Source organism: Symphalangus syndactylus, chromosome 15, assembly GCF_028878055.3.
Source record: "Symphalangus syndactylus isolate Jambi chromosome 15, NHGRI_mSymSyn1-v2.1_pri, whole genome shotgun sequence".
NCBI lineage: Eukaryota > Metazoa > Chordata > Mammalia > Primates > Hylobatidae > Symphalangus > Symphalangus syndactylus.
Window position 1 is genome coordinate 10,040,680 of NC_072437.2, and position 18,028 is coordinate 10,058,707.

The 18,028-nt window shown below is 46.9% G+C and overlaps 1 protein-coding gene across 3 annotated transcripts in view; it reads left to right on the top strand.

Moving 5' to 3' along the window:
- Positions 1-18,028, top strand: part of COL4A1 (collagen type IV alpha 1 chain) — a 157,149-nt gene that overhangs the window by 107,716 nt on the left and 31,405 nt on the right. For 2 of the 3 annotated variants that reach the window (XM_055244660.2, XM_055244661.2), the window contains exons 22-29: positions 2,699-2,794; positions 4,897-4,980; positions 5,526-5,596; positions 10,478-10,669; positions 11,273-11,441; positions 14,650-14,742; positions 14,829-14,933; positions 16,521-16,618. In XM_055244660.2, the coding sequence (XP_055100635.2) occupies positions 2,699-2,794; positions 4,897-4,980; positions 5,526-5,596; positions 10,478-10,669; positions 11,273-11,441; positions 14,650-14,742; positions 14,829-14,933; positions 16,521-16,618 (908 nt within the window). Of the gene's footprint in view, positions 1-2,698; positions 2,795-4,896; positions 4,981-5,525; positions 5,597-6,158; positions 7,068-10,477; positions 10,670-11,272; positions 11,442-14,649; positions 14,743-14,828; positions 14,934-16,520; positions 16,619-18,028 lie in introns of those variants that run through there. The other variant, XM_055244664.2, reaches the window with a different exon arrangement.

An 18,028-nucleotide genomic window follows, 5' to 3' on the forward strand; every position in this document is an offset into this window, starting at 1 on the left:
AACATGAACCCTCTGTGGGGTTGATTGAGAAAGGATTCACGGGCTTCAAGTCCCAGCAAGATTTATTTGCTAGAATTCAAGCACATCTTTATGAAAGGGACTTCTCATGGATGAGGCCACTATAGGGGGCTGGGCCAGGACTAGATGGAGCCATGGATTCCAGCCGGGCAGCTTCGATGGGGAATGTGATCTGCATGAATTTGGGTAGGAGAAAGAACAGATCATATGTGACTTTGGGGAACTTTTCTCCTCTGCTCTTGTGATTGTGTGAAACATGGGAAGTGAAGATAAAATATTGCAGTCCTGGACACACTGAATCCAGAGTCTCCTTTTCTCTGTGTGTCTGAGAGAAGGTTGTGAGCCTGACCAAGGGGCCTTTGGGTTCCGGATTCATTCAGCAGGGAAGGGAGTGCCTGGGAGGCAGCAGGCAAGGATCTAGCAGTGGTGACAAGACTCAACAGATCCTGCTGTCCTGGAACAAGTATTCCATGGGGCAGACAGGGGTTACCCAAGACAAGGGAATTCTCAGGAATGCAGGAGATGATAAGTCCAGGGATAAACTTCAGCAGAAGAGTCAACAGAGGGTTCTGGGGTGGGGAGTGGGCAGGGGATTGCGGTTTTAAGCAGAGTGATTTACAAAGACATGAAGGGGGTGAGGGAGCCCATGGTGGGGAAATCTGGGAAAAGGACATTCTGTTGGATGTTGGTAATTTTGCAAGCGATGAAATATAAACACACATCATGTAAAAATATGAAATTTACACTTTGTTAATTGAATGGGATGTGTTGGCTGAACACATTGTAATATTTACTATTCCAAGTTTTCTAGGTGGCCTTTTTAGTCCACGTAAATTAAGTAATTCCCAATCACAGAGTATGGAGTAATAACTTAGAAATGAGATTTGTATTAAGATTTATAATGTATGTTAAAGACGCTACATCTTAAAGCCATTGCTACCTCAGGACCTATCGATAGAGCATTACCCATGCAATGCAGCCATTTGCGCATCTAAGTTGTGCCACTGCGTCCTTGTCTCAAGTGGGTACAGCGAGCTCTAAACCATCTGTGGCTGCAGGTACCCTTGATGAGAAGGCATTGTAAAATGTGAACTCTAGACTTGCATTTTAGAACTCCCCAGAAATAATCACTGCATAAAATGAATTTAAATGGACTTTGGTGAGGATGTACCATTGTTTTTGTTGTTGTTGTTGTTTTTTGTTTTTTGTTTTTTTGTCAGGGATATGAAGGGATTCTGGTTGAACTGAAGCAGGCAGGAGTTATGTTCTGGAAAAGGAGTATAACAGTTACATGTCTCTCAATATTCATGAGCATACATTTCTAGAGTCAAGGAATTAGTATACCCTAGGCTCACAGGGATGAGAGATGTGGGTTCTTTCAGTAAAGTAATTTAGGGGCTGCTCTTTGAAGCATAAACATGGAGTCCACTTTGTCTAAGACAGATGGTGCCAGCTGCACCAAGGTCGAAGGGCTAATGAGGAGCCAGGCAGGACCAGAGTCACCAGGAGCAGGTCCCTAGGAGTGGCCGTGGGGGACGGATGGTGACCCCACTCGGGCTTTCTTTCCTCTTGTGCTTTGTGGGGAGAAACTCAGGGAAAGGCACATAAGCACATAAGCAACAAGCAAAGCAAAAGCACCTCCTCCATAGTTCCTACACAGCGGAAGCTAACTTATTCTGCTGAGCTCTAAACCAAGTCATCAAACAAAGTGTGGGCTCTTTTTAGGCATTCTGGTTCTAGCTGGGGTGGGCGAGCTGGAGAGTTGACCTTGTTTAATACATCCAAGCCCGAGGGAGGGCTCCACAGCCCCACTCCACACCCTGGGGCCCTTCTATAGTCGGGGACTCGGGGTGTCCAGGTGACAGGTGAACAGAGACCGCCCATGACTTTGTCATTAGGAGAAGACCCTGTAAGGGAGAGGGGAGGGCCTTCAGTGCTGGTGCATGAATGTTAGGGTTATGCCTGGGCAGAGATGCTGGATACCAAGTTGTTCACTGTGTCTTTTTTCTTCAAGGATCTTGGGGAAGGAAATATAAACTCCATCTCAGTGTGTATCCAAATCATCAAACAATAAACAATGCTGATATTTTTTACTAGAACCTAGGACAGATGGTGTGTACATTACTGCAATTTATTTTTATGCCTCTTTACATAAATGATGCTCAGAATTGAATGTGAACAATTTGAGGCATTTCCTCACTGGCAGTCTGCAGCTCTAAAATAATGATTAGTTTTGCTGTAAATTGGGTTACAGGGGGAAAAAAGGAAGAAAATTTTCTAGACTCAGCTTTGACTTAACAGATGCATGACCCTGGACAAATCACTTAGCTTTCTTGAGCCTCAGTTTCTTCATCTGTAAAATAAGGGTGATGGTAGGCACTTTGCAAGATGAAATGAAATAGTGTACAGGACAGGGCTGATGCACCTACAGATACTTCAGAATTTGTGAAATAGAAATGTTGGCAGTGATGGCTTGGGATGGTGAGTGGCTGGTGGGTGGTGTGTGGTGATTATGTTTTGCAAGTGGTGGATAGCCTAAGATGATTTTGAAACAAACTAAAGCTGAATTTCTAACACTTATCAAATAGCCTAAAATATTTTGGTTGTATAATAGAGGTTGAGTTAGGAGAGGGTAAAAACACTTAGCTGTGATCCTGTAACTCTGAAAACTCAATTTCAGATGGAATTGTGGAATGTCAGCCCGGACCTCCAGGTGACCAGGGTCCTCCTGGAATTCCAGGGCAGCCAGGATTTATAGGTGAAATTGGAGAGAAAGGTAAGAAATTTTGATTTTTTTTTTTTTAATGGTGGTTGTGTCTGTGCATATGATTTTTTCCCACATACTTACTGGCTTTGGAGCCAAGTGAGGGTGGGCAGAGTTAGGGTGTAGGTTCCTTTTATTTGGAACCCTCTTCAAAATCTATTCCTACAATAAGCATCTTCTGGAACTTAGTTGATAATCTGGGAGGGAAAGGTGGAGACAGCCCTGAAAGTCAGAGTTTTGCCCTTTGTCCTTTCTGAAGTCAGTCTCGCTATGGGGGGTGTGGTCAGCAGATAAAACTCAGACTGAGTTGTTACTGCAATCTTTCCATTCAGTGTTTGAGAAGAGACTTCTGTTATCAAAGAATGCTCTTCCCTCCTTCAAGTCAAAAATCTGCACATGGAATGCTCACCAATTCTTCTAGTGGTGTTTGCATCATCAGTGTGAGCAAATCTGCCACTGATGCATTAACCAGCTTCACTCTGGGCTCTCGGTTCCATCTTTAATCTTTCCAAGTGTTTGCCTTACCACCCACACAGGACACTTATTTATCTCTTCCACCGTCCTGGACACAGAGGTGGATTATCACTGCATCAACAGTCCTGCCTTAGAGGGGAATAAGCAATGGATATTCTGATATTTATATGCCTGTTAGTAACCCGAGAGTAGGACAAATAGGAGGCTGTCCCTCAAATCAACCCCACTGTGTACCATTTCTGCCTGTGGACTGTAAAAACGTTTTAGACTTCAAACGTGTAAGACAGAAATGATGCATGGGAAAGTTTCAGCCAGCATCTTAGAATTCTGACAGCCACATACACTGCAGGACCTGAAATGGAAGTGATCTTGGGCGTCATCACAGGGGTGCCACTGATCTGAGTCAGTGTACAGTTTGGGTTTTAATGAGTCTCTCTGCTCTAGTTACCAGGTGCTCAGTACTTTGTGAGACGGGCTGTTCCATTTTATGACAGATCCAACGTCCAGAGGTTCTTCACACTGCAATCTTAGCTATCCATCCCCCAGATCCTAGGAGAAGCATCTTTCTTCTCGAGTCTTCCCATTCCTCTTTCGACTCCATCATCTGCTGGGAATGCACCTTGTCTCCCCACCCACCTGAAGCCTTGCGAACAGACACACCCACGAATGCCCCAGTGCCCAGAACTTAGCTGGGTTCTCAGCTGTGTTGTACCGTGCCCCTTCCACTGATGGGCTCCTGGTCTACCTCCTAAAAGAGCTCGAAATGAAACCGTGTGCCTGCTCCCACACTTCAGGGGCATGGCCTACCTGCAGTGGCCCTGTTTTACTTCTGACTGAGGGGCGTCCCAGGGCAGAGTGGGCAATAGCAGTGCCTGCGTGGGGCTGCCAGCCAGGGCAGGGATGGGAAGAACATGGCCACGCCGCTTCGAGGTCCCCAGCATGGGCTTCTCTATGAGTACGTTTTGCTCTGTATTACGCCTGATTTGTGCCTAGAAACCAGACATTTCAATGTTTAAGACACAGGAATAGCTAAGACAGTGTAAGATCTCTGAGCCTGGCTTGAAAATCAAGACTTCAGATGTTAGAATTTCCAAAGAAGAGCATCTCCTCTCTTTTTTCAGGGCTGCAGTCTCTCTCCTCTTCTGTCCTGGATCACATATGTGTTCTTGCTTTTGTGGCTTCTTATTCCCAAGTCCATCAACCAGTGAAGTCCATGAACTGGACTAAGCACTCAACCAAAGAGAAAGGGGATGGGTAGCTTTCACATTACAGACAAAATTACAAAAGTCGAGTCTTTTCAGGCTGATAGGCACAGTTGAATTTCTGGACCACTTTTTACTGAGGCAGCCCCTGTCTTTTCGCTGGGAGAAGAACTTGGATCTTTAAGCTGTGCATCTGTGGTCACATGTGATGTGTGCTGGGGGCAGTGGGCCCGTTCATTGACAGACAGGGACGTGCATTTGACTGCAGTTTCCACCCGTTAGCAGAGAGCCGTCTGGAGGAGCCATTCAGTCACTGAGCGAACCTAAGTTTGGATGTAATATGTTAGTGATAGCCTTGCCTTTTTCTGTTCTCTCAGTGCACTGCGGAGACTTCTGGTCACATGTTACATGTAAACACCTTTGTGTTTTCTTTTTTAGGTCAAAAAGGAGAGAGTTGCCTCCTCTGTGATATAGATGGATATCGGGGGCCTCCTGGGCCACAAGGACCCCCAGGAGAAATAGGTAAGACCCACATGTGAAAAGGACCAGGTCAGAGTTTGCTTTGATGTGTTGGCCTCTTTCCTGTGAAAGGGATTTCACTCCATGAAAGGCCTGATTTTCTGCAGCCAGTCCTAGAGCATAATCAGAAGAATGTTGGGCCTCACTTCCAGGATTTATCCACATTGCTGGGAATGATCAAGATGGCCTCGTAAAGATTTCCTAATAAAAGACAGCAGCATAACAGTTCCCTCCATGCCACAGATTCTGTTATCTCATAAGCAGTTAATGGAATTCCTGCTTTTCCTTTAAGTCGTCCCCGGGTGTGTGGGCAGGAGGGCAGGGCTGGGGTGCTGGAAGCATTCCTGCTTCCGCGTGTACATGTGCGTCGGGTCAGCTATTCCCTTTCTGAGTCCATCTTGGGCATTTTAGTTATTACTCTCTTTGGATTATCCAAGCAATCATCCACTTCCTATACAGATTTTTATGCTTTTGAGTCTTAGGAAAAGGTTTTGAGAAGTATCTCATGAATGCTGTGTTGCTGTCTTTTTCCCTGTCTCTAACGAAAGGTTTCCCAGGACAGCCGGGGGCCAAGGGCGACAGAGGTTTGCCTGGCAGAGATGGTGTCGCGGGAGTGCCAGTAAGTAAACCTGTCTGAGTTCATGTACTTATCAGAAGTTGCCACCAAGCACATCAACCGAGTTGTGTCGTTTTGCATTTGCAAGCATTAGCTTCTGCCTTGTGTGGGAGCTGGTAAGTGTTGCTCTGTTGAGCCCTCTGGAGTGACTCCATGTGGCCCTCCTCTCAGGAGAATGAGTAAGACTGTTACCTACAGAGCCCAAATCACAGCCGCCTTTCTTCTCACCTGGCCAAAATTTTTTCGGCTGCTGCCGACCTGTGTTCAGGTGTGGCTGAATGGGAGTGTGTCCTACCTGCAGGGTCTCTGGGATTTCTTGAAACAAATGGTGTCACAGGAGCCACCCCCAAGCAGCCACAGTGCAGAGCTGAAGTGCTGTCTGTCTGTGTTACCAGTGCTGGTAACATCACATCAGATCATCTAAAAGCTTGTTAGTCAGTAGGTTCAGCATCAATAGTTTCTATGGAAAGATCAAGGAAAGCAGAACTGTTTCCCTCTGAGGATTTGAAATATGTTTTTATTCTTCTTACAGTTGAAAATTTCTGTTACAACATCTATTGTGCAGTTGCTTTTTCAAATCCATAATGAAATATCTGGATCACATTGACATGAAACCTTTCAATGGAACAAAATACCAGCTTCTTAGCTTTTGTAGTTTGTTTTAAAAGAATACATTAAATAGAAGAGCATAATAATAATCTTGAATTTTGAAGGACATTATTTTCTTGCATATAATGACTTCTGTTTCTGAAGCTTTTAAATCTCAAGGCGTTGTTCCTCTCGTATTTTCTTTGTTCTTCTGAACTTTGCAAGCATGGACTGGTTTCCACAATTCCTTTCATTCCCTTTTTTCTTTTTGTAAGATATTGAAAGTCAAATTTCAGAATTATTCATTTCAGATGTAGCTCTTCAAATTTTTTAATTTTTAAAAATACTGCTGGAAGCTTCTACAAAAGAAAACCAGGGCAAAAGTGAGTTGAAATAGCAATGACCCAGCTGGAATTCAGCAATGGTTTTCTGCTTTTGAAGTTAGATCTTGGGCTTTTGCCCTCCAGGACTTCCCTGGTGCCTGGGGAGCTGAGTTAGAAGTTGCAATTGTTTAAAATATATCTAAATAAATTAGAAGTTCAAATAACTGGGTAGCCCTGACTGTAGTGGGGATCAAAGACAGAAGAACTTTGAAGGAAGCAGAAAAGGACGTTTTTAACCTCTATCCACCACTTCATCTCCTGGGCTTTCCTGGTGGACTTCCTGCCTCAACTCTGGCTGAAGCTCAGTCTAGACAAATCTAATAAAAGATGGAAAAAGAGGAAAGAGGTGAGAAAGAAGGAATATTGAGGAAAGATCATAATATAGAAGAAAAGAAGGAAAACATACAACCCCAATTCTACTCCTTATGCACTTCATCAGGAGCTCCTTTCTTTCCGGAGATGGAAAAAGTCTCTAAAAATAAATTTATGGGTAAATAATTCAATGGAGAAGTTGGTAATTTTCCTTTTATTGGAAGCTGTATTTGAAGCTCCATGATTTAACTGGCTCGGAAATGTGGTTCTCTTATTTTGAATTTGGCTAGAGGCTAAAAGAGATATCCATAAACCAGCACACAGGAGAGTAGATTAAAATGTGAAAGTGGTGAAATGTTCTGATTTTCCATTTGACTTAGATAGCATTTCTGTGACATTTCCTTTCGAAAGCCAAGTGTTTGATTTTTGGGAAAGAATAATGGATCACAAAAGGCCGACTCTCCGAGCGGATTGATGATGCCCAGGTTGGTCTGAGCAGGTTTCATGCTTCCTGGTCACTGGGAGGATGAATTGAAACTAACACTCCCTGACTTTTTCCACAGTGGCACCACTTTTTAGAGGCAGACAGCGTAGGTGTCAGATTTTCTCCAATTAACGCAGCCAATGCTAAATTTTCCAGGCAGTATTTGAATCCTCAGCATTTATTTTCAGGGAGACGGATCAAAAGACCTTTGAACTACTTAGAATCAAGAAGTTCTGTGGCAAAGAAACCACACGAGATGTCCTAAGGTCACCAGTGTCACTGTTTTAAAAACCCAGATTTCTCCCATAAATAGAATGATGGCAGGCAAGGTCATCATTGTTAAAATAAAAAATTATATTTTCTCACCCTAAGATCACAGTATTAGGGAGCTTTATATTTTTAGGCTGTGAATAATCACCATAAAATAATGTAATGATGTTTTCAGGTTGAGAAAAATATACATTGGTTATAATTTCTTGCACTAGTATTTTTTAATGGATGAATATTGCCAGTTCAATGTATACTTCCTCCAGTATCTCTTTTGTTCTGGATGCCAAGGATACAGAGATAGGAAACCTTGGTTCTACCCTCAGAGCCCTGAAATACTAGTGGAGAGACAGCTCTGCAAATAGACTGTCCTAATGAAGCAAAGTGATTTACAGAATGAGGACCAGAAGGCAGCCTGGGCTCACAAGAAAGGCTGCGTAGAGGAGGCTAATTTTAGCTGGGACTGAAGGATGCATAGGAGCTAATATTAACTCAAGAGAAACAGTTTTAAAATCCCACAACACCTTTCAAGTAAATAACAAATTTTCTATGACTCTCTGCTACAATTTCTGGCAGGTGGCTCATAGAAATAATTTGTTGCCTTTCCTGGGACCCAGAGCAAATAGACTGGGTGTGTTCCACCTTTCCTGAGTAGATCCAAGTGAAGTGTCCCAGGTCATAAGGGGCACTGGAGTGCGGGGCCAGCTCAGACCACTGGTAGCCGTCCATGAGAAGTTTCTGCCATGACAGGAGCGTGCTACATCAGCACCATCTGATCTGGCAGCTGCTGACCAGTGGTGGCTGTTGAGTCTTTGAAATGCAGTCACTGCTGGGTACGGTGGCTCACACCTGTAATCCCAGCACTTTGGGAGGCCGAGGCAGGTGGATCACCTGAGGTCGGGAGTTCGAGACCAGCCTGACCAACATGCAGAAACCCCGTCTCTACTAAAATTACAAAATTAACTGGGTGTGGTGGCGTATGCCTATAATCCCAGTTACTTGGAAGGCTGAGGCAGGAGAATCTCTTGAACCTGAGAGGCGGAGGTTGTGGTGAGCCGAGATGGTGCCATTGCACTCCAGCCTGGGCAACAAGAGCAAAAATCCGTCTCAACAAAACAAAACAAGAAAAAAGCGAAACAACAAAAAACAAGAGCAAATGCAGTCACTGTGATGGAGGAACTGCATTTTGTGTGTTACTTAATTTAACTTTCCAAGTCATATTGAACAGTGCAGAGTGTTGCTGCCGACTCTCTCCATACTTCTGGAAGCCTGCTTGACGGGATTGGGCCAGGAGTCAGTGCATCGTGGTTGGCATAGAAGATGGAATGGGAGGCAGAGCAGCTTCTCCCGTTCCTTAGCCTGCAATGTTTTAGCTCTTAGGAAGCAATTCAGGCAGGAAAGCAAGTCTGCCCCATTTAGGTTAGTCCCACATTTGCTGTTTGTTTGACTTTGAGCAGGACACAGAAGTCCTTCAAGCCCTGCCTCTCCCCCTGTGTAATGGGCAGATTTTACTAGCTCATACCTAACTCTCCTTAGCACTCCAGAGGCACAGGCATAAGGTACAAGTTTTGCAGCTGGAAATGCATAAATGTGGATCCCAGTTCCAGCACCTTCTGGCTGAGTAGTCTTGGATCTATCAGCTCACTTCTTTGAGTATCAGCTTCTTCCTCTGCTACGTCCTGGTTTCCATGTTTTACTTGCAGAGCTGCAATAAGGGTCAGAGATGCTATAGAAAGGATGGTAATGCCTAGCAGGCTGGTAACCAATGCTAGCCATATTTTCAGTCTAAAGATTGGGCAAATGTTGGTCTGTCCTTGGTCGACCAACCACTTCCTTTGAGAAGCACATAGCATCTGTACACACAGAAGCGTGTGCATGTCAGTGATTCATATGTATCTAAGAACCTTCTGAAAGGAAGTTTATGAAAAAGAATTCACATTAAGTGAATTGTGCCAGAGTTAAAATTCTGCCAAGTCAGCAGGGAGTCTGAAGATGCCTTTCTCAGGCCTAAGTGAACAAGTAAATGGGACAATTATTGGAAACATTTTCTGTTTTTCTTGTGAAACCCAAGTCTCAGGATGCTGGAGGAGAAACCATTGGTGGGTATGGGTGTTCTTTGCAGATTTAACTTTCTAGGAACTGAGCAATGTTCTAGTGTGAGTCTCTTGGGAAAGTCAACTTGACTCTGCTGACTCAACGTAACTCATTATAGAGCTGGCCCAGTGCCCACTCCCAGAGTTTCCTCTCTCACTGGTGCCCTGGAAGTCCTTATCTCTTCTGGAATTCTGGGCATGAGCATAAAAGGAAACCTGTTCAGTATTCACAGGAGTGTTCAGCACTGGCCAGGAGGTGCTGACGGGTGGCTCACTGGGCCCAGAAGCTGGAGAAAAGCCTTCTGCATGCCAGTGGGGCTGAGGCAGCAGGCAGAGCTGAGGACAGCGATTGTTCTTTGAGTCTGTCCATTACTGAAGCTGCACAACGAACCACACATCAATCAGCACCTCCTGACAGGTGCTGCGTGTTCCTGTGAATGTTGAGCAGTTGTTAGGGAAAGAAAACACCTGGAGGAGAGCTGGGTGCCCAAAGCCACACCATAACTCCCTCTGCCCCATCCAGGTCTCTGCTTGAAATACCTAATTTAGGTAAGTGTTTTTAAGGAAAACACATGCAGCAGACCAGGGCTTTGTCACAGAGCTCCTGGTTTGCCTCTAGAAAATGAATGATGAGGCATGAGTGCATGACCATTTTCAAGAAGGTGGCTTCTTGATTCTGTGGTTGCTTGTGTTACAGTCACACTGGTGTGCTTCGTGGATGGGTTCTTCTATGGATCACAAGGCTTTGTTCTTATAGGGGCCTCAAGGTACACCAGGGCTGATAGGCCAGCCGGGAGCCAAGGGGGAGCCTGGTGAGATTTATTTCGACTTGCGGCTCAAAGGTGACAAAGGAGACCCAGGCTTTCCAGGACAGCCTGGCATGCCAGGGAGAGCGGGTTCTCCTGGAAGAGATGGCCATCCAGGTCTTCCTGGCCCCAAGGGCTCACCGGTATGTTTATCTCCGGACTTTGAATGTGCATTTTACAATGTGGATCTGCAAAGAATCGAGAAATGAGTAATTTGAATCATATCGATGTATTTCTATCTCCTTGATGATGGCACAAATGAACTTGTTTCATGGTTCATGGTTCATGGAACAACTTAAGTCTATAAACCTAGGCATTGACAGTTATTATTGACAAATAATTAGATGATAACAGATCAGCGTCTTCTGATGCATTTGGGGGAACTGAACAGATGTGTTTGTGTATCTTTTTGCTTTGGATGGGAGGTGAAATCTAAATAGTATTCATGTCATTGTTTTCAAAAGGTTCCAGGTATCAACGTCTCATTCTCTAAAGTATCTCCCTAAGTAGATGAGGGAGGGAGAATGCTCAGCTTAGGGAGAAGAATGCTGTTTTCACTTATTAACTACAAGGTGGCCCCCCTGGGAGGGTGGATGAAGTAAATAAGTAGTGTGAGCCAGTTAACTCTAGTACTTATCGACAGATGTCAGTTAACTCTAGTACTTCTGACAGATGTCAGAAGAATGTGATAAGGAAAGGGTGTTTGTGTGTCTCTGATAAGTGTCTTTTTCTTCTTCTCACATCAGGGTTCTGTAGGATTGAAAGGAGAGCGTGGCCCCCCTGGAGGAGTTGGATTTCCAGGCAGTCGTGGTGACACCGGCCCCCCTGGGCCTCCAGGATATGGTCCTACTGGTCCCATTGGTGACAAAGGACAAGCAGGCTTTCCTGGAGGCCCTGGATCCCCAGGCCTGCCAGGTGAGGCCTGAGAAACTCGTGGTGCAGCATGAAGTTGTAAACGGAGGTTGGGGCAGGCACCTCGGGTGCACACAGAGGCCTGGGGCTCGCATAGGCCGGGGCGCACACTTGGCTTTGATTCTTCCAGGAATTGGGGCGGGACCTGGGCAAGCCTTCAGCCTTTTGTGCCTCCCCTTCCTCATGTATGTGATGGGCCAGGTAATAGGCAGGCTCTCCCTAAAAAGAACTTGGGTTTACAGTCCTCATAAAGAAGTATACAGCACGCACCAGCTAAAGTCGGCCTTTGTGTAGAAGTCACACCGAGGTCAAGTCATTTTCCTCTCCTTACCCATTCGGCTTTGCCCGATGAGCAGCCCATTTTGGCTTCTGTGCATCCCGAGTGGTGTGATCTCCACCTCTTCACAGTAGGCAGACGCCTGTGAACAGATTTAGAGGTCCTACAGCGAGATGGCGATTTCATTCCATGGTGGTTTTAGTTGTCTGCTGTTTTTTGAGTGAATCACGCGCCAGGCTCTATGCTGAGCATTGACAAGACGTGGTCAAAACCGCAGACGTGGTCCCTGCCCTCCGCACAGCCTGTTCAGAGGTTTTTCCAGAGAACCCGTAGCAGGATGAGTGTGGACTCCCTCGTCATTCTCCTCTCCCATGACTTGCTTATTTTCAGGGCCAGCGGGAGGGGAATGTAGTGCTGGGCCTTGCACACAGCAGGTGCTAATAGTTTATTATCTGACTGCAATTCCCAGTAGACATGGAGCACACCTGTTCTTCCCTAGAAAGAGGAAGAGCACGCCCTAGGAAGAGCACACCTGTTCTTCCCTAGAAAGAGGAAGAGCACGCCCTAGGAAGAGCACACCTGTTCTTCCCTAGAAAGAGGAAGAGCACGCCCTAGGAAGAGCACACCTGTTCTTCCCTTGTGTGTAGATGAGGGAAGTAAATGCGCGTTGCTAGGAAACATGCAAAAAGTTGTAAAAGTGAGTGAAAGGACTTAAGGTGATTAAAAATATGTAACTAGTAAACCTTAAAAAACATAGTTATTTATAAAGTAGCTGTGGCCGGGTGCGGTGGCTCATGCCTGTAATCCCAGCACTTTGGGAGGCCGAGGCTGGCAGATCACAAGGTCAGATATTCGAGACCAGCCTGGCCAATATGGTGAAACCCCGTCACTACTAAAAATACTAAAGTTAGCTGGGCATGGTGGCAGGCACCTATAGTCCCAGCTACTCTGGAGGCTGAGGCAGGAGAATCGCGTGAACCCAGGAGGCAGAGGTTGTAGTGAGCCGAGATCTCACCACTGCACTCCAGCCTGGGTGACAGAGTGAGACTCCATCTCAAAATAAATTGATAAATAAATAAAGTAGCTGGATATTTGAAATACCCAGCAATAACCATGTTGGAGCAATTACACCATGCCCTTCTGGCTCACAAGTTTGCCGATTATGCCAATAACCATATTGAACCTGTTTTATGAATTCCTTTTCCCATTAGGGACTAATATTTCCTTATTAATACACAGTGTATAGGCTGGGCATGCTGGCTTATGCCTGTAATCCCAGCACTTTGGGAGGCCAAGGCAGGCAGATCACCTGAGGTCAGGAGTTCGAGGCCTGCCTGGCCAACATGGCGAAACCCTGGCATCTGTAATCCCAGCTACTTGGGAGGCTGAGGCAGGAGAATTGCTTGAATCCAGGAGGCGGAGGTTGCAATGAGCCGAGATCGTGCTATTGCACTCCAGCCTGGATGACAGTGCAAGACACTGTCTCAAAAACAAACGAACAAAACACACACACACACACACACACACACACACACACACACACACACACAGAGTCCAGTTCCTAAGCATTCCAGCATGGGAAATGTCAGCTAGTGTTTGTTGGAAGCCCAGGTGTAGTGTGCTAACATAACTGTTACTCTTATCCTTCTCCTTGTTTGTATGATCAGTGAGTACTCAGCATCAAGTTCTGACTTCGTTGATGGTTGTTCTTTGTTCAGCAGGGTCCCAGAAATGTCTCTTTTATGACTCCATTAGAGGTAGGGTGATACTGGGTTTGATGGAGGAGGACTTTAGTGAACCAGACATAGGGACTTCCGATCACTTTCGCTTGGGTCTCTTGATTCCACAATCAACAGATCAAGTGCTGTCTTTGTGCTTGTGACATCTGCAGATTTCTAGAGCTGTCGAAGGGAATTAGCCTTTCTTTTGGTGAGAAACTACCATCAGAGAAACCAACTGGAGTACTCACAAATATACCCTAGCAGATGCGGAAGAAGGCTTCTGGGGAGGGGGGGCAGGGCTGTTGATCCTCTGCCCTCAGCTGTAGGGCTCCTTGGCCATCCAGACCCATTTAGCTTCGAGATTAGAAAACAGACGGCTTTGATCTGCCAGAGCTGTGTTTGACTGTGGTGATCATAAAAGCCTGGTGCCCAGGGTGTGTCACGAACAGCAGGTATTTTCTAGGGTCATTCAGTTGGCGTTTCCCACAGTCTATAGCTAAAGAATGTGCTGGCTGTTCTGGGGAGGCCCCACATAGCTTGAATTCTTACAAGGTATACGAAGATTCAGTGCATGCCTTCTTGGAGGGGAACCCTTTGGTCCTGTCTTAACAGCGAAACCCTGACACTCCAGTGGCTCTCCTAGGCATGAGTGCCCAGAGGGCCGGGGCTGTGCTTCCTGGCTTGGGAGGAAGGATGGTTTTGCCTATGCTGCTCAAGTGAGCAGAGAGCTCCAGCTGCACTGTTACGGATAATGGATCATTCGTAATCAACCGCGGATCATGTCGTTTGGATAATTTACCACCAAATGAACGTAACTTAGGTCATTCTCAAAGCAACTTAGACTTTGGTAAATTGAGAGAGAACAGCGAAAGTATTTTGACTTTTTGAGACTGGCTCACTAAGAAATCACCTAGAGCCATCTCACAAGTTGTTGTAGATTTTTCGGCTTCTTAAGGGACTCTTAAGGGATTCTCGTGTCCAACAAACATCCTGGTCATTTTGGACATGCAAACGCATGGGGAGAAGCGTAGCTCTCTCTGAAAGATCCTAGAAACACCGAGGGAAGAAGTGGAGAACACAGGCAGAGGCTCTGCTCTCTGGGCACTCTTGTGCTGGGTAGGATGTGGCGTGCAGCCCACCCACTGCGTGTCCTCGCTCCGTTCCATGTGGTCCTCATTCCTTCATCTTTTGTGTTTGCTCTTTTTTTTTCTAGGTCCAAAGGGTGAACCAGGAAAAGTTGTTCCTTTACCAGGCCCCCCTGGAGCAGAAGGACTGCCGGGGTCCCCAGGCTTCCCAGGTCCCCAAGGTATGATGGGAATTCCAGCTCACCGGGATACCATGAGAGTTTCCTCACGTTTTTCTCACGCTGACCATTGGTCTTTCTCACCACAGGAGACCGAGGCTTTCCCGGAACCCCAGGAAGGCCAGGCCTGCCAGGAGAGAAGGGTGTTGTGGGCCAGCCGGGAATTGGATTTCCAGGGCCCCCCGGCCCCAAAGGTAACCCTGCCAGACGGACCCTAGCCTTTGGTCTGCCTGTGACTTCTGTGAGAAAAGAGGAGGTGGTAGACATAAAAACAGCACGGAAGCTGGCGACCGCTGTTTAGGGAGGCTTTCAGAAGAGCCCAAGCAGTGCTGAGCACACCGATTTCAGGCGCTTCTAGGCAATAGCTGCCTTGCAGTGTAGGGTTTGGTTGGGAAGTTGGGACGCTAAGGCTGTGCAAGCTGCATGGGCACTGCCACCAACGGCACCCGCAGAAACCCACCCTCCAGGTGTTTGCTTTTATCCGTGAGGAAGACTCGCAGTCCACCTGAACACAGCCAGGGTGGGTTGGGAGTTGGGGGAGGGCCCAGAGGGAGGTGCAGGGAGTCGCAGGGAGGGGCTTTGCTCCAAGGGGAGGAGTCCTACCAGTGTGAGAGCCGTCACTTCCTGCTGAAAACTGGAAGGAGGTAATTTCTTTTTTCCCCGCTTTTCACATTTCTTAGGTCTACTTGTCCCTCAGGTAGACTCTGATCAACACACTTGTCATCACAGACCTTCTGTTCAGAACTGAGGAGAAGGTGCTGTGAGCACAAAAGGGACGTGTTGTATAAGGAAGTTTGCCTTCATACAACACACCATACAGCCAAACTTACGTTGAAATCTCCTCCAGGCTTCCAGGCTTCCTACCCAGAGGTTCCAGGCCCCATCCACCCTCACTGCTGTAGGCTGCTAGCTTGGAGAACAGGAGATGGCAGCCCCTTTCCTCTGACAGCCATGCAACGCCCACCCACACCAGGGCTGCTTCCCTCAGGCTGGGCGGGGCAGCAGAGCATCCCTGTTCAGGAGGGCCAGGCGCTGAGGCCTCGTCACACTCACAACTCCCTCACATTCCACCATTGCCTCAGGCAGTGCCTCCTTCACCTGAGGCCGTGGCCCATGTGACATGGAGTTGCTTGGCTTTGTGGCAGTGAGGAGGACAGACCCTATCTGTGCAGCAGCCCCACGGGGGTGTGATTGGGGCGTGTGCCACTGCAAACTTACAAATTACTGGACATCAGAGACCTCAGTGTTGCATACAAAGGGTCTGAACTAGTGGCTGGCCAGCTTCACGGCCCATCAGAGCTGCCAGGGCGGGGCCCAGACAGTGGGCCGGTGTCCTCCAGTGACAGATCCTGTGGGATCTTGAAAAGTGGGCCTGCCTTAGAGACCCCTGGGGTCTGCATTTCTAATGAGGTGATGGTGGTGCCCCTGCCGCCCCAACCACACCTTGAGTAGATGAATAAAGCGCCCTTCTCATCTGCAGGCACCAAGGAGTATATTTGTTTTGTTTGGGGAGAGTAGGACGGGAAAGGAAAGTTTGAAGAGAGCAGAAGAAAAGGAAAGGAGAGAGAAAAGAGGAGGGCGGAGGTGCTGGAAGAGGCAGCAACGCACCTGACCCTCTCTGCCGGGCAGTCTCCCCTGGCCTCTTCCAGCCACCTCCGAAGGCCTCCACAGTTGACCTTCTCAGATCAGGTCGGCATATTTGGGCAAGACTAAAAATGAAGAAAGTGGGGAACGGCGTTGTAATTGGAATGATTTTTTTTTTTTTTGACTCTTCAAAACAGGTGTTGACGGCTTACCTGGAGACATGGGGCCTCCGGGGACTCCAGGTCGCCCGGGATTTAATGGCTTACCTGGAAACCCAGGTGTGCAGGGCCAGAAGGTGAGTGCCAGGCATTCCCTCCATGACCCTTCTCCCCCATCCTTGTTATGAGTTGGACAGAAAAAACGCAGGTTATGAACCTCCCAGGACATGTTGGGCCAGCAGATTTTTGTTTTTGGTGAAATAGCATAGAATAGAAAGTATCAGAGAATGTAGCACATGGAAGTAAGTATTTTGAAGGGAAACACTTGTTTTGATTTTATGAAACATTTGTTTCAATTTTATGAAATTTTATGACAGACATTTGCTTGCCTGTGTAAGCTGGAACTCAGGGTAAAATATGTTTCTTAAAATATGAGAAGCAGATGAACGCTGTTTGAAATTTACTGTCCTGAAAGAAAGCATAGTCACCCAGGATGGTTTCTCAGCCTCAGCACAACTGGCATTCTGGGTTCAATAGCTCTTTTCTGTGGGGGCCACCCTGTGCCTTTATAGGGCTTTTGGCAGGAGCAACCCTCCCTCCACCCATGGGTCACCAAAAGAGCATCCCCCTTCCACCCAGTCACAACTGAAAATATCTCCAGACATTGGCAAATGTCACTAGGGCGACCAGATTGCCCCGGCTTGAGAACTGTTGGTACAGGGTGAAGTCAGGATTCTCCTTGCCCTCAAATATTCTGCTACCAACTTGCCTATACTTGAAATTCTGCTCAGCAAATGTGAGTGACTACCGCTTAGATCCTTTCCTGTCCTGATTGTAAGGAACCGATGTGGAATTGCCAGAAGGCATTGGTACCAAACAGGAGAAAGGGCCAACAGCCATCGATAAACGTTGCCAGTGAGGGACCCAGGTGGGGCCTGCTCCCTGTCCCTCAGGAGAGGGCAGGTGGGCACCACAGGGGCCGTGCCTCTGGGATCCCAGGGGGATTTCTTCCCAAGAAATACCTGACAGCAGGGTGCCCTCCTCTGGTGGCTGAGGCTGAAGAGAAACCTCTGGACCTTTGTCTTTGTACAACCCGCCACCAGCTTCCACCGATAACCTACGTTGCATTTGAACGTTTGGTCAACCGCGGCAGCTTGCGGGTCATCTTAAACTTAGTGCAAGACTCAGGAGTTAGTAAATGCCTAATGGAATGGGCACGAAAGATTTCATTTGTGATTAAGAATGCCATGCTTTTTCAAGAATGCCCTTGAGGGAGTTCGTTCCATTTTGAAAATTTCCTTCTGGGACGAGTAGGGAAGTTACCACTGCCCATTAATGTCCAAATCCTCCCTCTCTGGGAATGTCATTTGCAGACAGGGGACACCGGTGGAGCGCTGTGATTTCATGGCCACCTGCTTGCTTTGGAGCCCAAATCCAGGCTGTTTCCAAGGCACCCTCAGCCTTTATTTTAATCATCTGTATCTATCAAAGCCCAGTGACTCATGCCATGGTTTAAAATGCTTAATTTACTGTGAAACCTTCATTAA